The sequence below is a fragment of the Anolis sagrei genome, chromosome X (genome assembly GCF_037176765.1).
Source record: "Anolis sagrei isolate rAnoSag1 chromosome X, rAnoSag1.mat, whole genome shotgun sequence".
Lineage (NCBI taxonomy): Eukaryota > Metazoa > Chordata > Lepidosauria > Squamata > Dactyloidae > Anolis > Anolis sagrei.
The window spans coordinates 21,993,853-22,016,050 of record NC_090034.1 but is presented as its reverse complement, the minus strand read 5'-3'; the positions used below and the strand labels follow the sequence as shown (position 1 = coordinate 22,016,050).

The 22,198-nt window shown below is 43.7% G+C and overlaps 1 protein-coding gene across 3 annotated transcripts in view; it reads right to left on the bottom strand.

Moving 5' to 3' along the window:
- TNRC6A (trinucleotide repeat containing adaptor 6A) overlaps positions 1–13,331 on the bottom strand; it is a 38,757-nt gene extending 25,426 nt beyond the window's left edge. For all 3 annotated transcript variants that reach the window (XM_060786454.2, XM_067460530.1, XM_060786456.2), the window contains exons 1-4: positions 13,077–13,331; positions 6,739–6,786; positions 3,090–3,186; positions 1,671–1,692 (exon numbers count right to left, since the gene is read on the bottom strand). In XM_060786454.2, the coding sequence (XP_060642437.2) occupies positions 1,671–1,692; positions 3,090–3,186; positions 6,739–6,786; positions 13,077–13,081 (172 nt within the window). In that variant the 5' untranslated portion in view covers positions 13,082–13,331. The remainder of the gene's footprint in view (positions 1–1,670; positions 1,693–3,089; positions 3,187–6,738; positions 6,787–13,076) is intronic.
- Between the last annotated feature and the right edge of the window lie 8,867 nt (positions 13,332–22,198).

Sequence of the window (22,198 nt, the reverse complement as noted above, 5' to 3'; positions counted from 1 at the left end):
TTTAGGCCAGGACATGGTACCGAGACAGCCTTGGTCGCCTTAGTGGATGATCTGCGCCGGGAACTGGACAGGGGGAGTGTGTCCCTGTTGGTTCTGCTGGACCTCTCAGCGGCCTTCGATACCGTCGACCACGGTATCTTTCTGGGACGCCTCGCGGGAATGGGCCTTGGTGGCACTGTTTTGCAGTGGCTCAGGTCCTTCCTAGAGGATCGTACCCAGAAGGTGTTGCTGGGGGACAACTGCTCGACCTCACAACCATTGTCTTGTGGGGTCCCGCAGGGTTCTATACTGTCCCCCATGTTGTTTAACATCTACATGAAGCCGCTGGGGGAGATCATCCGGAGTTTCGGGGTGCGGTGTTATCTGTACGTAGATGATGTCCAACTCTGTCACTCCTTCCCACCTACTACTAAGGAGGCTGTCGAGGTCCTGAACCGGTGCTTGGCCGCTGTATCGGACTGGATGAGGGCTAACAAATTGAAACTGAATCCAGACAAGACAGAGGCACTCCTGGTCAGTCGAAAGGCCGAACAGGGCATAGGGTTACAGCCTGTGCTGGATGGGGTTACACTCCCCCTGAAGACGCAGGTTCGCAGCTTGGGTGTGATCCTGGATTCATCGCTGAGCCTGGAACCCCAGGTTTTGGCGGTGACCAGGGGAGCTTTTGCACAACTAAAACTTGTGCGCCAGCTGCGCCCGTACCTTGGGAAGTCTGACTTGGCCACGGTAGTCCACGCTCTGGTTACATCCCGCATAGATTACTGCAACGCGCTCTACGTGGGGTTGCCTTTGAAGACGGCCCGGAAGCTTCAAATGGTCCAACGTGCAGCAGCCAGGTTGCTAACAGGAGCGGCGCTCAGGGAGCACACAACTCCTCTGCTGCGCCAGCTCCACTGGCTGCCAGTTTGCTACCGGGCCCAATTCAAAGTGCTGGCTTTAGCCTATAAAGCCCTAAACGGTGCTGGTCCAGCCTACCTATCCGAACGCATCTCTTCCTACAAACCCTCCAGGAAGTTAAGATCATCTGAGGAGGCCCTGCTCTCGATCCCGTCTGCTTCGCAAGCACGCTTGGCGGGGACGCGATACAGGGCCTTCTCTGTGGTGGCCCCTCGGCTGTGGAACTCCCTGCCTAGGGATATTAGATCAGTCCCCTCCCTCCTGACCTTTCATAAGAGTGAAAACCTGGCTCTTCGAGCAGCCATTCGGAACCCCGGAATAGATAGTCAAGCTTGAGATGGAGAATGACCCAGGAACGGCCAAGACGATGAAATGGACGAGGTTTGGAATGAGAGGATATAGCTCTTTTTAAATTGCTATTGCACTGTCTTTTTTGTCTAATTGCACTTAATTGTTTTTGCTTTTGTATTGTATTGATGGCATCGAATTGTGCCGATATGTAGACCGCCCTGAGTCGCCTGCGGGCTGATATGGGCGGGATATAAGTGATGTAAATAAATAAATAAATAAATGATGATGATATAACCCACGTCTTGTGGCTCAAGTTAAGATCAAAGCAGGTAAACTGTGAATTTCTGAGGGGTGTAGAAGAAATACAAGGCCGAAGTGTTATGAGTCCCCCTCTTTCCTCATCGAATCTCTATCCCATAAGTAAAGCTCTTTATAGCAACAAGAGCCATTATACCACCCCAATGCTCAGTGAAATAACGTACCTTTGTTTTTGTGTTCAGCAGTCTGAAACAAAACAAAAAAAGAAAAGTAAACTTAGTCAATGGCAATCCGAACTTCTCCTATCCAGGACTGGCAGCCTTTGCAGCCTTCACAGAGGCAACTAAACCAAAGAGGTCTCCCCCATAACTCCTAGTGAAACTCTGCAGCAGGCCTCTTCAACAATTGGTCCTCCAGGTGTTTTGGACTTCAGTTCTTAGAATCCCTTATCATTGAAAAAGCTAGACTTAGGGGCTTTTGGGAGTTGGAAGCCCAAAGAGCTGGAGGGCCGAAGATTGAAGAGGCCTGCTTTTGAGTCAGCGGCTTGTAATGCTTCTCTCTTGACCCCATGAATCCATGAAACCTCTCTTAGAAGTCCAGGATAAGAGGAGACATGGGAGACAGATTTTGGTGTTCATACAACATTACATATTATAACCACTAGTGCATTCCTTGGATTGCATTTGGTACATCAAATGATGTTTACATGTCCTGGCAATATTCCGTAAATGGACACCATGGCATTCTTTCTGCTCATTTCACACAAACAGGCATGTCTATCTTGAATTCTTTTGTCAGCTGTATGAAAAAGCTGACATAAATAAAAAGGAGTAGATACTGAGAACCTGGGAACACAAACAGGAGCTGCGCCAACACCTGAACAGCTTTGCTTGTTTGCAACCAACCACACAATGTGTTCCCACAGCAGCACGTCTTGTTGACAGCCGCCATCTAATTACCAGGTGCATAAAATTAAAATCCCAACAACTTTTTAATTAAAGCCACAGTGCAGTGGCAGCACTGTCACAACAGCACTCCGTCAACATCAGATTTTGGGAAAAGCGGGAAGGGAAGCATTTAGCAGTAGCATCAGGAAGCTCAAGGAACTGAATGTTAAGTAAGGTCCAATTGGATTCTTGGTAGCCATTCTACCAAGAATGAAAACTTTGGTGCCCAGAGAAGAAACAGGCACCCCGAGAAATCTTTACTTCTATGAAAGAAGTACATGAAGAAATTCACCAAATGGAAAATCGATCCAAGACACAAGATGGCTGCAAGGGAAGGAGTCATTCAAAATGATCGCATGACAATCGTGTTAATACTTCCCCACCTGCCTCCGGAGAAAACTCAAATTATCCGATTCCTCCCATCACTATGCAAAGAGCCCCAAGAGAAAGAGAGTTACTTAAGTAGAGAAAAGGAAAGGGGGAGGGGCGAGGCTGTATGGAAGTGAACTCTTTGGAGCCCAACCTTGTTTTAAATTTAGTTGTAAAAGGAGAGAAGCAGGGACTGTACATAGTTTGGCATGTTTCTGGATGTTTCCTTCCCATGATTACAACCCTACCAGCTCACAATTTCACTAAGGGCCAAGCAGTATCTAGCAACTGGCCTCAATAGAGTAGGTGTGAGTCTTTAGGACTCACCTTCTTCTGAGCAGCTTCTTTCCTTCTCTTCTCGTCTTTCCTCTTTTTCTTTTCTTCCATCAACTGCTCTTCCTCCTCCTCCTCTTGCAATGATTTCCTGAGAAGAACAGGACCGCAGGTAAGACCCTATTTTTACCAAGTCAAACATGGCCAAGCGTGACGTGATTCTGGAAGCTCAAGAAAGCCAAACCCAAGGGGCCTATTGGTTTGGATCCAAGTAGGATTCTCTCCAAGAAAAAGCTGGGGTGAATTCTCTCTGGCCCACTCTCGGGGGGTTTAAAACAGGGGGTGAATAGGTCTCTCAGAACCCAGCCAAAACATTAGCAATATGTGGTATGCACTCTGGTAAAAAGGTACCTTGCCTCTTCTACTGTCAGCCTTCCACAACCTCACAAATACAAAGATGGGCAAAAGGAGGGCAGAATAAATCCACTTTGGTAGGAATTACATAAATGTGCTTCAGAAGCAGGATAGAAATGTTGTTCAGTCTTGGGACATTAAAGGAATCTGTTTTGAACTCTATATTAATTGATAAGAAACACAAATCCAGATAAGCAATTAGCCACAGGAGCATATGCTTTAAACCAGGAGTGTTCAACCTTTGGTGTTTTGGACTTCAGCTTCCAGAATTCCTGACTACTGGATCTTCTGGGAGTTAATGAGTCCCAAACGTCTGGAGGAAGAAAGGTTGGACACTACTGCTTTAAGCGTGGCAAGGGGTTGTTGAACAGCTTTAAGCTATCCATTTTTAATTGCAGGTGCCTCCTTCAGCTGAGAGGAGATGAGGGAAAGGTTACATCTGGATGGTGCCACCCTCAGCTTGCCTTGAATTAATGGCTTACAATGCTTGAGCTTGCAGCTCTGCTTTGTCAAGCTTGTCTCTTGTGTCAGATGCATTGGCAGGCAGCCTCCCTCCCTCGGCCTGCTCTTTCCCACAAACGAGAGAAAGGAGCCTTGGCCCCTTTCCCTGGGAGAGAACAAGAACAGAGAAGGGAAAGCTGCCTGCTGCCAGGAGACATGACCACTGTCCGGCTGCTCCTGTCAGCAACAGAAGCCATTGAGATGTGCGCCACCAGCGGCAATGTGGTGCTGTTTGTCTGCATCTGTCCTGGGTGCACACTTGCTGAGCAAGGGAGAATGGAATGGAGCATGGCTGTATGGCGGGGGTCACCTGGGGCTCCCATAGCACCAACTACAGCTCCTGGCTCTCATTGCTTGCCCATGCGCTCAGCTGCTTCTGAAGGAAGGGCCCACAAGGTGGCGGCCACCCAACTCCTGGAGAAGGCTCTCCTTTATGTGCTCTTTATGAGGCCCTTCTGGCTGCGATGGAATTCCACTGCCCATTTTATTAGCCTCCTCTTGAACCCCCCCCCCCCCCAAAAGCACTGTATGTCCTCAATTATCACATCTCTTCCCTCGCAAGCAGCCAACCAAGGTGAAGCCCAAATGAGAAGCTGCCACAAAGACAACAAGACTGGAAGGTGAGAGAGAAAAGGAGAAATGGAGAAAGATTTCCTTCTTACTATTGCTACCTTGAAAACCTTTAAAGAGCAGAATGTATCAGAGCAGCAAACGGGACCCAAGGTGACCACAACACCACAGGTCTCCCTTGTGGCAACAGCTCTATTCTGGGCACAATTCAAAGCCCTGGTTATGATCCATAAAGCCGTATATGGCTTATGTTTAACACATTACTTGATAGTCAATGTAAATGTTCAGCTTTTAAATGCTGAGTTTTTAGCCACACTTAACTTTGGTAAGCCGCACTGAATCACAAACTGAGGGGGGAAAACAGGGTGCCAAGAAGTGGAAAAGAGAGAGAAGGGAATGATGATCACAACCTTGATTTGAAAAATCTCTCTATGTAAACCAATGTTTATACTGCAGCTCAATTTAAGAACCCAAGTGATAAAGATCTGGTGTTACAAAGGAGAAGAATTCCTGGGAAATCCCAACCTACATATAGCTATAGAGCTTGGCTGGCACACAGCTTTGCCCAGGGCTCAAAGCAGCCCAAATAACACATACCACTCACACAATTTTGTTGCAGCTTGATAAATATCTGATTAAAGCTGCACAAGGCAGTCATTAGGTGCGGAAGGCTGGCACTGCTTAGCACGCTGGCAAAGCGGAGAAAGCCACGCCAAATGAGATATTTTGCTACACCAACTCAGGTTGCCCGGGGAGCACGCATTCTTCCATGGATGAAGTTTTCTGAAGCACAAAAGCCTGAACTCTTCAAATTCCCTGCTCTGACATAAACATTTTTTTCAAAGTAAAGGGGAGGGACAAGGGGAGGCTTGGACACAAATGGGTCAAGGCACATAACTTCCTGGTCTTCTTTCGCAGACCAATGCTCCTTGCTGTAGAAGGCAACCGTCTAATTCACAATTGCAAAATTATAACATTGTCATCTTACTTAACACAGTCCCACTGTAAAATTAAAGATGGCTGCTCCTCCAGAATATTCTGCTAGTCAGTCAGAAAAGAGAGCAAGCAGCCACTCTGGGAAAATGTCCCTGCAAGTGCTTGGCAATAATCACAGTCCTCTGCAGAAAAGAAAATCATGGGAAAAGCCTGGCTTCCTCTTCTTTTTATTCTTTTCCATATGAAATAGGTTTTCCCTTAACGCCACTCAGGGCTTCATACTGATAAACCTGGCTTAGGCTCACTGACAAACAAACATATGTAATATCAACCCCTGGATCAGCATCAAAGAATGAAATTGTAAACAAACAAACAAAACTGTAAACAAACTGTTACTGGCCTTGCAGCACTTTTCCTACATTTTGGCAATCAGCTTAAGATAGTTTGTTAAACCTGAATCTCTCTCTCTACATACATACATACATTTACTCACTCTCTCTCATTGAAAAAGAAGTAACATCAGCAATGGGTTATCAAGCACAAACTTTTACGAGGTAATCGGGAAACTAAAACTAATTCGAAAAGCAAAAATGAATGTGGGTTCTCACTATCAGATGCTGTCCCTAATATTGACTCCACATATGCTTTCCTCTCTTGCTCCATCATCATCATCATTACTACTACAACATCAAATTTGTTTTGGAATGACGAGTTGCTATTTAGTGCAAGCAATGTTTTGCTTTAACCAACAGAGAAGCCTGCAAAAGTAACATGGACAGTATTATTATACCTCCTAAATTCTACACAGATGCAGATGTCCCTATTACCTGTGCTTCATGCGAGGCAGCTATTTGGAGGCAGCTGGTTTTCATACTTTTCAACACAACACAAGCAAGAAACAAATGTTTACTTCACAGGCTGCGGCTTGTATTCATTTCAAGGCCAGCAATGATTCACGGTCAATAGAAATCCATTTGGTGGGACAGGGATGGAAAAAAAAGAGAGGCCTGAACAAACCCTGCATTCATTTTCACTTTTCCACATTACTGGCAACAGAGTTTAAATGTAGCAAATGAAAATATGCTTGGAAGGATATTTAAAAGAGTGAAAGACACTGCTTTATCACATCCCTCACTGCTCTTACATTTTAAGAGTGAAGTTCACATTATTTTATCCTACTTTTCAAAAGTAAATCAAAACACAACGGCTGTGCCGATCATGCAAAGTGTCACTAACTATACAGTCCCTTGAAGCTGCTACAGGAATCTAGAGTTCGTCTTACCTGCTTAGTTTTCTTTCAGCTTCTTTGGTAGCTTTAGCCTCCAACACTCTGAAAGAAAAGAAGATGCATCAGGAAGGAAAGCAGAAGAAGCAACCTAAAGAAAGTGCAAATGGAGGCAAATAGTAAAGGCTGCATTATCACCTGGAACCAAGAGCTGAAAGTAGGCCACTGTCAGATACATATACGATTAACCAAAGAGCACCCCCCAAAAGAACTTTTAATATAGCATCATATTGCTCATTAACTAGAAGAAGAAGAACTTTATTTTTCTACGCCACCTCCATCTCCCTGAGGGGACTCGGGGCAGCTTACACGGGGCCAAGCCCAAGGCAACATACAATTAAAAACAGAACAACAACATATTAAAATAGCATAAACAATAATAAACAAGCATCATTAGCAACAACAGAGATAACCTCTAATCTCATGGGGGGGGGGGGGGGGCAATGTGTGAAACGAGTTGAAGGATAGACTGGTCAATAAGGTGGATAGAGAGTATAGTAGCATAGGAATAGAGCAATTAAACAGGATCATTTCAGGTTAACTTAAAAGTGTAGTAATTAAATATAGGAACTTGAATTCAGGTCATGGTTAGAGACCATCTGTCAAAGCAGTCCTCAGTCGAATGCACAACGAAACATCCACATCTTTAGTTCCTTACGGAATGTGGATAGGGAGGATGCCAGCCTAATCTCCCTGGGGAGGAAGTTCCAGAGACGAGGGGCCACCACCGAGAATACCCTTTCTCTTGTCCCCACCAACCACGCCTGAAACAGGGATGGGAAAGAGAGAAGAGCATCCCCGGAAGATCTTTAAGTACTACTTTTTAGAATTTAAACCCATGTTTTAAATTGGGATTAATGTTACAGATGGTTCATAACAACATTTATTGTATTTATCTATATGTATTTGTATATATCCACGTTGAACTTCAAGCCATCTTGAATCCAGTATTGGAATGGCTATAAACAAAGGGAATGAATAAACAGACAATGAAATAGTTTAACACACAGTATCGGGAACTCATGCCCAGGTGAAAGAATAAAAAAGTGGCTCAAAATGAGTTTCCAGGCAGAACAAGCACACATTACTCTTTTACGGCAAATCCTATCAGGAAGTCCTCGATTTGTTTTTCAATTAAAGGCAAGGGTTTTGCCCAGAAGATGCCTGAAGCAGTGAATGTGTAAAAGACAGATAAGCAAAGGTATCGAGAAAGGATCAAGGAGGGGGTAAAGACAAGGCAGAAACAGAAAAAAGAGCCTCAAAGTTCAGGCGCCGCCCTGAAGATGCTGGATGTCTACTGCGTAGCACAAGAATGTACGGTGGGCAAACAGAAAGTGGATAACTGAAAACGGAGTTGGCACTGCTTGATGTGTTTTACAAGAATATCCTTCCTGCCCCAACAGAGGACTTGCAATAGACACTGTGTTCCATGTGAGTGTTAGCTTACTCTTTTTTAGTTAAAATTTCTCTGAAGGTTTCTAAGAACAGATCAGATAGCTGTCTGTCAGGAATTGTATCTTCCTGCAGAAAGGGGTTGTACCGGATGGTTCTTGGGGTCCCTTCTGATTCGGAGTCCAATGGAGTCTCCATCAATGAGGACTTTAAAACAAAGTCTACTTTTGGAGCCCCTGGATTGTGTCCTCCTGTGTGACCAAAGCAGGCTGGACTGGATGGCCTTTAGGGATCCCTTCCAAACTCCAAAATAATATGTACTGCCTGAGAATGGAATCTCCTTCTCTGGAGGTTTCAAAGCAGACTGGGTGGACACCTGCTGGAAGGGCTTGGATGGTGTGGCACTGGATAGCCTTCAGGGTCCCTCCAAACTCTTATGATACTAGAGTTCTATGACTGCATGGCCATCTGTTGGGAGGAATTGGGTGGTTCCTTCCTGCATTAACAGATTTGAGTTGGATTAGATGATCTATGGGGGGTACCTTTTAAGTCTAATGGCTTGCAGATTACAGAAGAGCCTCCTCATCTGGGGATTTTTAAGCAGAGGCGGGATGGAAATATTGGGATGGGATTGGACTGGATAGCATTTGGATTTCCTTCCAAATTCATTCTCTCTCATACATATATCTATATATATGAGAGAATGAGAATGAATTTGGAAGGAACTCCATGGACCATCCAGTCCAATCCCATTTTGCCAGGCAGTAGGACACAATCCAATCGCTCCTGAGAGATAGATAGATAGATATGAGAATGAGAATATTACTTCATATCATGTGTTTTGGCCTCTGTCCTGTGTGATTAATGTATATTTTACAGAAATGCTTTGATCTGTATCTTTTACGGAACTGAATTTTAATGTGTTTGTAGAATTTTTATAGTATTTTTGTGTGTTTTTAACTGTGCTGTAACCAGCCTCTAGTAGTGGGGAGAGGCAGGTAAGAAATAATAATAATAATAATAATAATAATAATAATAATACTGTGGGATTTTCAAATCCAGACTAACAAAATTTTTGGAACACAATACACCAGACATCACAATTGTGGAAAAGAAAAAAGTCTGGATTATTGATGTCGTCATACCGGGTGACAGTCGCTTTGAGAAAAACAACAGGAAAAACTCAGCCGTTATCAAGACCTCAAAATCCAACGGCAAAGACTCTGGCATAAAATAGTACAGCTGGTCCCAGTGGTCATTGGCACACTGGGTGCCGTGCCAAAAGATCTCAGCCGGCATTTGGAAGCAATAAATATTGACAAAATCACAATCTGTCAACTGCAAAAGGCCACCTTACTTGGATCTGCGCGCATTATTCGAAAATACATCACACAGTCCTAGATGCTTGGGAAGTGTTTGACTTGTGATTTTGTAATATGAAACCAGTATATATATTTCGTTTGCTGTGACATACTGTGTTTTTGTGTCAGAAAAATAATAATCTCTCATTTATATATAGAGAGATGGGGGGATGTATTAAAATCAAATGCTCTCTCTTTTTTAGATAAATTACTTTCCCAAAATTAGGGTGTGCATTAGATCTGCATAATATGGTAATCTAAGCTGAATATAATAATAACAATCCCATTCTACCCTGTAGGAAGGCACAATCAAAGCCCTCTCAATGGGTCTCCTTCAGGTGAGATAAAGCGGGATATAAACATAAATATAAATAGAATACTCCCATTCCGCCATACATGAAGGCGCAATCAAAGCCCTCCTGACAAATGGCCATTCTGCCAAAACCTCATTCTGTTATGCTTTGGAAGCACAAGAGAAGGATAGAATCCTAGAGTTGGAAGAGACCCCCAGGAGTCATCCTGCCCAACCCCCTTCTGTCAGGCAGAAAAAGTACCAGGGAGGAGTCCCTGGCCTCTTCCACACAGCTTATTTATTTATCATGTCAGGAGCAAGCCAAAACAGTTGTATTGCATTAAAAACAAACAAACCACAAAGTTTGCAGACTTGGTATTCTATTAAATGTCCTTTGACCAGTAGCTGGCCACTTGGAGTGCCTCTGGTGTTGCTGCAAGAAGGTCCTCCATTGTGCATGTGGCAGGACTCGGGTTGCATTGCATAGGTGGTCTGTGGTTTGCTCTTCTCCTCACTTGCATGTCGTGGTGCCAGAGCACAGTCTGTTCAGTGCCTTCCAAGTTGCCCAGTTTTCTGTGTGTCCAGGAGGGAGTCTCTCTTTTGGTACCAGTCATTGATTGAGGTTCTGGGTTTGGGCCTGCCACTTTTGGACTCTCAATTGCTGCGGTGTTCCAGCGAGCGTCTCTGTAGGTCTTAGAAAACCATTTCTTGATTTAAGTCGTTGGCATGCTGGCTCATACCCAAACTGGGGGTGAGCCGGAGATGTCACTGCCTTGGTCCTTTCACTCTTGGTTACTACTCCCCAGCGGATGTCAGGTGGTGCAATACCAGCTAAACAGTGTAATTTCTCCAGTGGTGTAGGGCGCAGACACCCCGTGATAATGCGGCATGCCTCATTAAGAGCTACATCCATGTTTTAGCATGGTGACATGTGTTCCACACTGGGCATGCATACTCAGCAGCAGAGTAGCATAACGCAAGGGCAGATGTCTTCACTGTACTTCACACTGAACTGGATGATACAGCAGTGTGGGCTCAGATAACCCAGGGCCCTTCCACACAGCCATATAAATATCCCAGAATATCAAGGCAGGAGATCCCGCAATATCTGCTTTCAACTGGGTCATCAGAGTCCACACTGCCATATATTCTGGTTCAAAGCAGAAAATATGGGGTTTTATTCAGCTGTGTTATTATTGTTATTATTAGTCATTTATATCTCCTCTTATAACCAGCTCGGACACTGCGATCAGCAGAGGGGGCCCATTCCCCTCTCAAGTACGATTGGTAGGAAAAAGATCACCCCCACCTCTGGAACTCCCTCCCTAAAGAAATAAAAACGCCCACTCGCCTTTAAAAAACAATTAAAACCCATTTCTGCACGTTAGCATATGGAGAGGAGGAGGATTAAATTATCATAAATGGCAAAAATACCTCCTATATGAAATTATTATTGCTACTCTGGCTTGAAGACATTGTTGGCTTGTTATCACCAGCTACATAATTACTCTTTTAATTTACCTCAAATGAACTTTTGGTGTTTCTGTAAATCAATGTCTATGCTGATTTTTTATGTAATCTTATTTGATAGGCTACGTTACCATTTAATTTGCAGCTGCAAGTTTTAATTTGACTGTAGATGTTGGGTTTAAGTTGGGACTTGGTTGGGTTGTTACTGTACTTGTATCATGTCCATTGTATTACTGGTTATTTGTTAAGCATTGTTTTGAGTTTCAACACTGCTGTTTTATATTCTTATGTTTTATTTAATTGTGTTTTTATCTGGATTGTTATATTTTACTATGTTCTTATTTTAATTGTGTTTTTGTTTTAATGGATTGTTTAGCTTTTCTTTTTGTTCACCGGAGCAGCATACAGGGAGCACACAACCCCCCTGTTAAGTCAGCTCCACTGACTGCCAGTCTGCTACTGAGCACAATTCAAAGTGCTGGCTTTAGCCTTCAAAGCCCTAAACGATTCCGGCCCAGCTTACCTGTCTGAACCTATCTTCCCCTATGAGCCATCTCAGAGATTAAGATCGTTTAGGGAAACCCTGTTCTCAGTCCCGCCTCCTTCGCAGGCATGACTGGTTGGGACGAGAGACAGGGCCTTCTCAGTGGTGGCCCCTTGGGTATGGAACTCCCTTCCCAGTGACATTCAATGAGCCCCCTAGCTCCTGGCCTTCAGAAAGAAAGTGAAAACATGGCTTTGGGATCAAGCCTTCAGAGAATAATTGTAGTACAATAATAGATACAGAATATGTGCAATTACTACTGGAACAGCCCTGGATTACGATTGTGGATGGCGTGATTTTAATAGCGAATGTAATACTTTAAAATATTTTAATGTGTATTAATTCTAACTTTAATTTAAATGTTTGTTTTAATTGTACATTGCTTTAAGGCATTGAATAGTTGCCTATATGTAAAGCTGCCTTGAGTCCCCTTCTGGGTTGAGTACGGCAGGATATAAATAGGGTAAATAAATTATGTGGGCATTTTGACCCATATGTAAGCTGTCCCTTCGGGGGAGATTTTTAACATCATCATTATTATTTGAATTTATGGTCTTGTCAAGGCATTGAATGTTTGCCTTTTGTTTTTTGGAATATGCCCTGAGTCATAGAGTTGGAAGAGACCTTGTGGGCCATCCAGTCCAACCCCCTGCCAAGAAGCAGAAAAATTGCATTCAAAGCACCCCCAACAGATGGCCATCCAGCCTCTGTTTAAAAGCTTCCAAAGAAGGAGCCTCCACCACACTCTGGGGCAGAGAGTTTCACTGCTGAACGGCTCTCACAGTCAGGAAATTCTTATTCATGTTCAGGTGGAATCTCCTTTCTTGTAGTTTGAAGCCATTATTCCACGTCCTAGTCTCCTGCAGAAAACGAGCTTGTTCCCTCTTCCCTATGACTTCCTCATAGTCCACTCAGGGAGGTAGGGCGGAGTACAAATAAAATAATAATTATTATATAATACAGCTATGGCTGGATGGCCATCGTTGGGAGGGATTGGATGGTGTCCTTCCTGGCAGAAGAATCTTGGACTGCACGACTCTTGGGATCTCTCTTAACTCTAGGATTCTTTATTATTATTATTATTATTATTATTATTAGTCATTTATACCCCGCTTTCATTTTTGGAGTTGGCATCCAAAACAGCTGGAGGGCCCAAGTTGGCCCAGACCTGTTTCAGGCCCAAAGCGAGCTCTGTGGAGATTGTAATAACAGTAACAATAGCAATAACAACAACACAGTAATAGTAGCAATAATGGGGTAAGAATAAGGAGCCCACCGCATGTGCCTGAGGGGCCTCGGGGCCTCCGCTTGTCCTCCTCCTCCTCCTCTTCGCGGCCTTCTCCTCAATCTCGGCCTCCCTTGGCCTTCCTCTCCTTCCGCTGCTGCCTCCTTCCCGGGCGCCGCCACCGCCACCGTCGCCGCCTCTCCTTCTCGCCCGCCCGCCGCCCAGCCGCCATTGCCAGCCTCCCTCACGGAGGAGGACGACGACGACGAGGACGAGAGGCGCCTCAGCCACCGCCAAGCCACGGCCCCGCCCAGGCCGGAAGTGACGCCGCCAACCCGCGCCGCCTTCTCTTCCTCTTCCCCTTCCAAGATGGCGCCCTGGCAACCGTTGCTAGAGAGGGCCTAGCTCTTCCCAGCCTCCTCAGTAGGCCCCGAATAGGCCCAAAAGGGGAAAAATCACTCTTTTGGTGCCGACTATCGCTAATAGTCAACATGGATTTATCAAAAACAAGTCATGCCAGACTAATCTGATCTCTTTTTTCGATAGAGTTACAAGCTGGGTAGATGCGGGGAATGCAGTGGATGTGGTGTACCTGGATTTCAGTAAGGCCTTCGACAAGGTCACCCATGACCTTCTGGCAAGGAAACTAGTCCAATGTGGGCTAGGCAAAACTACGGTGAGGTGGATCTGTAATTGGTCAAATAGACGGACCCAGAGTGTGATTCTCCCCAATGCTTCCTCTTCATCCTGGAAAGAAGTGACGAGCGGAGTGCCGCAGGGTTCCGTCCTGAGCCCGGTCCTGTTCAACATCTTTATTAATGACTTAGATGAAGGGCTAGAAGGCAGGATCATCAAGTTTGCAGACGACACCAAATTGGGAGGGATAGCCAATACTCCAGAGGACAGGAGGAGGATTCAAAACGATCTTGACAGATTAGAGAGATGGGCCAAAACTAACAAAATGAAGTTCAACAGTGACAAATGCAAGATACTCCACTTTGGCAGGAAAAACGAAATGCAAAGATACAGAATGGGGGACAATGCCTGGCTCGAGAGCAGTACGTGTGAAAAAGATCTTGGAGTCCTCGTGGACAACAAGTTAAACATGAGCCAACAATGTGATGTGGCGGCAAAAAAAGCCAATGGGATTTTGGCCTGCATCAATAGGAGCATAGTGTCTAGATCTAGGGAAGTAATGCTACCCCTCTATTCCGCTTTGGTTAGACCACACCTGGAATATTGTGTCCCATTCTGGGCACCACAATTCAAGAGAGATATTGACAAGCTGGAATGTATCCAGAGGAGGGCGACTAAAATGATCAAGGGTCTGGAGAACAAGCCCTATGAGGAGCGGCTTAAGGAGCTGGGCATGTTTAGCCTGAAGAAAAGAAGGTTGAGAGGAGATATAGCCATGTATAAATATGTGAGAGGAAGCCACAGGGAGTAGGGAGCAAGCTTGTTTTCTGCTTCCTTGGAGACGAGGACGCGGAACAGTGGCTTCAAACTACAAGAAAGGAGATTCCATCTGAACATTAGGAAGAACTTCCTGACTGTGAGAGCTGTTCAGCAGTGGAACTCTCTGCCCCGGAGTGTGGTGGGGGCTCCTTCTTTGGAAGCTTTTAAACAGAGGCTGGATGGCCATCTGTCGGGTGATTTGAATGCAATATTCCTGCTTCTTGGCAGGGGGTTTGACTGAATGGCCCACGAGGTCTCTTCCAACTCTTTGATTCTATGATTCAATTATTATAATCATTTACCATCCTGCTTTTGGATGGGGGGTGGATGGGTGATATTTTCTCCCCCATCCTACCCTTCTAGCCTTCTTGATTATGATTGCTATATTATTATATAGTGGTGCTGGAGGAAAATTATGAGAGTGCTTTGGACCACAAGAAGATCAAACCAGTCCATACACCAGGAAATAGAGCCGAACTTCTCACTGGAGGGAAGGATATAGGAGGCAAAGCTGAAGTACCTTGGCCACATAATTAGAAGACAGGAAAGCTTGGAGAAGATTATATTGGAGAAATGGAAGGAAAAAGGAAGGGGGCAGACCAAGGACACAATCCTTGAACTGACTGGCTTGAATTTGAAGGAACTGGGGTGGCCACGGCCGACAGGGAGTTCTGGCATGGGTTGGTCTGTGAGGTCACAAAGAGTCCAAAGCAACTGAACAAATAAAAAAATAAAAAAATATAAATATCATTATAAATTGTGGCAAGTTCTTGGTGGTATGGGGATACCAAGCCACCTTGCCTGTCTCCTTGATCATCTAGTTGCAACAGTAAGAACAGATCACGGAATAACAGACTGGTTCAGGATTGAGAAAGGAGTACGGCAGGGCTGTCTACTCTCACCCTACCTATTCAACTTGTATGCAGAACACATCATTCGGTATGCGGGGCTTGACAAATCCAAGGTTGGAATAAAAATTGTTGGAAGAAACATTAACAACCTTAGATATGCAGATGATACTACTTTGATGGCCGAAAGCAAGGAGGAGCTTAGGAGTCTTCTAACCAAGGTAAAAGAAGAAAGTGCAAAAACTGGGTTTGCAGTTAAACATAAAAAAAAACCCCAAGATGATGGCAACCAGACTAATTGATAACTGGCAAATAGAGGAAGAAAACGTGGAGGCAGTGACAGACTTTGTATTTCTAGGTGCAAAGATGACTGCAGACGCAGACTGCAGCCAAGAAATCAGAAGATGTTTACTTCCTGGGAGGAGAGCAATAATCTTGATAAAATAGTGAAGAGTAGAGACATCACACTGGCAATGAAGATACACATAGTTAAAGCAAGGGTATTCCTCGTAGTAACCTATGGATGTGAGAGCTGGACCATAAGGAAGGCTGAGTGAAGGAAGATAGATGCTATTGAGCTGTGGTGCTGGAGGAAAATTTGGAGAGTGCGTTCAACCACAAGAAGGTCAAACCAGTTAATACTCCAGGAAAGAAAGCCCGACTGCTTATTGGAGAGAAGGATATTAAAGGCAAAGATGAAGTACTTTCACCACATAATGAGAAGACAGGAAAGCTTGGAGAAGACAATGATGCTGGGGGAAAAGGGAAGGAAAAAGGAAAAGGGGTAGACCAAGGGCAAAATGGATGGATGGTATCCTTGAAGGGACTGGCTTGGCCTTGAAGGAGATGGGGGTGGCCATGGGTGACAAGGAGCTCTGGCATGGGCTGGTCCAGGAGGTCACGAAGAGTCAGAAGCGACTGAACGAATTAAACAGCAACATTATTATATATAGTTATTATCATCCGTTGGGGCTACTGGTACTGTTATTACATTCTCAGGGGCCTTCCACACGGCCATATAACCCAGAATATCAAGGCAGATAATCTACAATATCTGCTTTGAACTGTTATCACACTGCCATATAATCCAGTTCAATGTTGATTTTATTCAGCTGTATGGAATGGGCCTTATGATAGTTTATTCTGATTTTTGGGTTGGGGGAAGTAATATAAGTATAGTCACCATCTTCTCATCCCATCCTAGCCATCTTAATTATAATTAAGCCATCTTAATTATAATTATGATATTATTATATACTAGCTGTACCTGCCACACGTTGCTGTGGCCAACCTTCCCTCCCTCATTCTCTCCTTTCTTCCCCCCCCCCCCCCATGCATTAGTGCAAACAGAAAGGGATGGGATTCAAGATTGTTAAGTCTTGAATTATTTATTATTATTATTATTATTGACACAAAAGCACAGTATTTCACAGCAAACGAGATCTATATGCTGGATTTCGTATCACAAAATCACAAGTCGAACACTTCGCAAGCGTCTAGGACTGTGTGATGTATTTTTGAATGATGTGCGCAGGCCCAAGTAAGGTGGCCTTTTGCAGTTGACAGATTGTGATTTTGTCGATGTTTATTGTTTCAAAATACTGGCTGAGATCTTTTGGCACGGCACCCAGTGCGCCAATTACCACTGGGACCACCTGTACTGGTTTATGCCAGAGCCTTTGCAGTTCAATTTTGAGGTCTTAATAGCGGCTGAGTTTTTCCTGTTGTTTTTCCTCAATGCGGCTGTCACCTGGTATGATGATATCAATAATCCAGACTTTTTTCTTTGCCACAATCGTGATGTCTGGCATATTGTGTTCCAAAACTTTGTCAGTCTGGATTCGAAAGTCCCACAGTATTTTTGCATGTTCATTTTCCACGACCTTTGTGGGTTTATGATCCCACCAATTATTTACTGCTGGCAGGTGGTACTTGTGACATACGTTCCAGTTAATCATCTGGGCCACAGAGTTGTGCCTCTGTAGTCCGTCTGTGCGATTTTCTTGCAACAACTGCGGATATGGTCCATGGTTTCATCAACTTTCTTGCACAGTCTGCATTTTGGGTCATCAGCTGATTTTTCAATCGTGGCTTTAATTACATTTGTTCTGATGGCTTGCTCCTGGGCTGCAAGAATCAGGCCTTCTGTCTCCTTCCTCGGGGTTCCATTCATGAGCCATTTCCCTGTCAACATTTCCTTCAATTTTGTCAAGTAACTGGCCATGCAATGCTTTGTTGTGCCAGCTGTCAGCTCTGGTTTGGAGTGCAGTTTTCTTGTACTGGTTCTTTGTCTGCTGTGCTTTGAGAAGTTTCCGAGTATTGACTTCAATTAAAGCAGGTTCTTGGCATTCCTTGACATATTCTGCCAGGGCGTGTTCTTCTTCTTTGACTGCTTGTTTGAGTAGTAAGAGTCCTCTGCCACCAGACTTTCTAGGCAGATAGAGCCGGTCAACATCACTGCGAGGGTGTAATGAATAATGAATGGTCATAAGTTTTCTTGTTTTTCTGTCCAAATTGTCCAGTTCTGCCTGTGTCCAGTTTATGATGCCAGCAGTATATCTTATGACAGGTATGGCCCAGGTGTTTATGGCCTTGATGGTATTGCCTCTGTTGAGCTTGCTTTTGAGAATTTTTCTGACCCTTTGAAAGTATTCTTTGCTGACCAGTTTTCACATGTTCATGTTTGATGTTGTCCAGCTGTAGTATGCCCAGACATTTATAGGCCTCTGTCTGGTGACACTTTATCGCTTTGCATTGGTTATATTTATGCCCTCACTTTCAATGATTTTTCCCTTCTTCAGTGCCACTTTATTATATGTAATATAATATAATATGATATAATTATTATATGAAGAATTGAGGTTTTAAATTGTAATTTATGCTATGTTGAGGGTTGTAAGCCACTTTCAGTTAAGAGAAGGAAGCAAGATATTAATAATAGCCTGAATTCCCATGCCTTTACTGAAATTGAAAGGAACGACTTAACCATTTATTATTAACTTTGTGATCTTTCGTTGGCTTTTGTAAATCAATATGGATGTTTTATGTTGATTTTATGTCATTATATATTTTTTGTTGGATTACATTTTGTTGTTTAGCGATGTTAGGTTCTAATGTTGTTTTCATATGTGGGGTTTTTCTGGGATTGTTATGCCAGTACTTGTTTGTTCTATGGTGGCATTGAATGTTTGCCTTTGTATGTAGGAATCCGCCCCGAGTCTCCCCTGGGGAGGTAGAGTGGAATATAAATAAAGTTTTATTATATTATTATTTATTATAAGAGAATAAAGTGGGATAATAACAATAATTAGTCCCCAGGTCTTTATTGAGACTAAAAATAAAGACTTACCAATGTATTATTAATAATAATAATCTTCATAATTATTATTATCAACAGTCTAGGTCTTCAATTGTAATTTGTACAATTTTTAGTATTGTGAGTTGCTTTCAATTAAGAGAAGAAATCGGGAGATTAATAATAATGATAATGATAATAATAATAACTGAAACCCAAGGCCTCAATTGGGAATGACAGAAGAGAAAATGGGATTTGTTCCTATTTTTAAATAACTTTAAATACGGTAATTTTAAAACTCCCTAAAATGATGGTTCAGGTAAAATAATTTTAAAACTTCCTGCAATTATACCTGTGAAAGTATAGTCTCCCCAAAATAAAATAGCCTGAAAATGACATCAATATTGGTTGCAAATATGGGAGGCTCCTTGCTGAATTTGTGATGGAATGGTGTTGTTCTATTCATGCATATGAATTAAATTGTGATTTCATGCTGTTTTTATGTGGCAGTGTATTTGGTGTTTCATGTTCAGTGGCTTATATATATTTATGTTTATATATATATATATTGCAAAATAGGAGGAAGCTTCTGGCAGGGAATTGAAAGCAAAAGCCCGGTTATGGTTCTAAATGAGAGGAGCGGTTTGTGGTTGAAGAGAGCAGAAAAAGAAGCCACTGAACCCAAAGTGAGAATCAAGAAGGAAGCCAAGGAAAGCCTAAGGCTTGACAGAACTACAGCTCCTATTGATAGATTCCATGGCAGTTAAAGTGGTGTCGAACTGCATTCGCTGTACATCCAATTACAGATTCCGCTCCTGCCACCATCCGCTGCCAGCTTGATTTATTTTTAATTAAGGTTTTCACAGAATGAATGTAAACACAAGGGGCATATGCATAATTCATGGGTGCAGAACAATGAAAAGCACAATCCGGCCTCCTCTTCCTCCTTCACTTACCTTCTAAGGTGCCTCAAAGCATTTTGCAGAGTCCAACTGACTTCAGAAGTGCGAAAGGATTAAACAAAGTGTGGCACCAGACTGACTTCACTCCTGCTTTCATCACCCGGTTCATTTGGAAGATTGATAGGACAAAAGGATTCAGAAGTGCGTTTGAGGTACTTAAATCAGCTGCACGCCAGTGGGAGGTTTCCTTTAGCAATCAAAGGAGGGATCTTTAAAGTGGTCTTTTTAGAGAGTTTGCAAACGGAAAGACCACAGGTGAGTCACTGCATCCGAGAGAAAGGCCAAACAAGCACTGTTGCAAAGGAAGGATTGGCTTTTAGGCTAGAAATAAAATTAAAGTTGCAACGGTCCTTGGACTAAAAGAGTGGCTTTGCTCAAAACTCAGAATATTCTAGCTCTTTGGTTGCAAAGTGTATTTGGCTGCGAGGCTAGGAACTTGAAGGGAAATCCCACTTGCAACCGATGGTGCATCTATATGAAGCATGGCCAAACTTTGGCTCTCCAGGTGTTTTGGATCAGTTCCCACAGTTACTAACAGCTGGTAGGAATGGTGGGAGTTGAAATGCAAAACATCTGAAGGGCCGAAGCTTGCCCATGCCCAATCTGTACTGTAGAATTAATGCAGTTTGACACTGCTGCCATGGGTCAATGCTATGGGGCCCTAGGAGTTGTAGTTTTACAAGGCCTTGGGCCTTCCCTGCCCACCAAACTACAACTCTCATGGCAGTCAAGTTGCATTCATTCTAGTGTAGATACAGCCCCAGGCCCTGATGGGGCTTTGGAAATGCACCTTTCACCCCAGGTAAATAAAGGCTTGGTGTGCGTCATTGTAATAATAATCTTCCATAACAACACAGGCAGCTTTGGCAAATGGGTCTCTGCCCTGGCTGCACGCCAGCTTGCAACAAGGAGAGGCAAGAGGTGGAATACCAATGGGGTCTGTGAGTGTGCAGTTGCAAAAAGGCAGGCGTAGAAATGCACGTTGCCATAGAGACCAAGACAGTCGATGGAAAGTGGGAGATGTAGAAGAAATGTTGCAGAGCTCCCCGGATGGACTTAGCCAACCATTGCTTGAAGCCAAGGACTGGGGACATCAGGCTGATGAGACATGACCTCCAAAATGTGGCCTAAGTAGAGCCTCTTTGGGCAGGTGCACTTTACCCCTAAAAAGCAGTTCAGAGAAACTGCTGCCCATTTATCTCCTTGCTCGCCCATCCATCTACCCACCTGCCCAGACATCCTTTTCCCCAATATTGATTGAGCATTCTTTATCCAAAATACTCCAAAAGCAACCCCATGGGTCGCTGAGAGTGATACCTGTGTATTCAGATGGTTCCATGGACACAAGCTTTGTTTTGTGCACAAAATTATTCAAACTATTGCCTATAACGAACGACCTTCAGGCTATGAAACAATGAATTTCGTGTTTAGCTCAGCTATTACAAAGCTTGTATCAAATATCCTTCAGGTCATGTGCATAAGGTGTATAGAAAATACAATTGCATTTTGTGTTTTATTTTGAATCCCAGTTCAACTGTATCTCATTATATGTGTATGAAAATTGAGGGATTCCAGAGCACAAAACCCCTCAATATATTTGTGGTCTCATTTTAGATAAAAAAGATTCAATGTGTAATCAAGGTAATTGATAAAAATGATTAAAATGCACACAAGAGGCAGCGGTTTGGGAATTAAAAGTAATTTTAAAAACACAATTGTTCCCTTTTGATTTCCAAAGGAAAGAAAAATACAGGGTGGGAGTCAGAAGGGAAAGGAAGAAAAGGTTTTCAGGATCTGTTCTTTTGGATTCTTAGTGGGGAATGAAGCTCCTTTTCTGGCAAGGAAATGATGGTGATGATGACACATCACTGTTGCACTCAATAAGCGGCTGCCTCTTTGCACACGTGTTGTTTTGCCTCTGCTCCCACCTTTCAATTATTCAAGCCATCATGTTTTATTCATTCGGTTGTCCAATCCGTTTAGGTAATGTTCTTTCTGCAGCCCGCTCCCCAATTCTGCTGTTGCAAAGACCCTCTGGCCGCTTTCTGCTGCGGCTAGAAAGGGAAGCATGGCTTCCCTTTCTAGCGAGAGAGAGATGCAGCCAATAGGAAAAAGGCATTTCTGCAGCTGGATGTACATGATGTGCTTTCCAAAGGAGAATGAACAGTTTCCATGCTGATGCTCACCTCTAGGGACAACCTCAAAGCACATGAAGTCTCCACACCTTTGCAAGTAGTTTGGACTAGGACCCCAAGATTCCACATTCATTTATCAGATTAAGAATCATGATCAGAATTTAGAGCCCCACTCTGGGAAAACCTTGAACAAGGCCTCTATGGCCAACTACCATTGGAAACCGAGATTCCACTTAAACATTAGGAAGCACTTGAAAGGTAAGAGCAGTTCAATGGTGGCAATTAGAGGGTGGCACTTGCTTTTGGGGGGGGGGGGGTCCAAAATGCCCTCCAATTTGGGCAAATCCACCACATTGACTTCAATCCCCAAAACCTTGGGGATTAAAACTGGCATTTGTTTATGTTCGTACCATGTGCTGCTATGTTCGCTATTGCCTTGAGCCTCAGTTCATAATGCCACACTATCAAGGTATCCCAC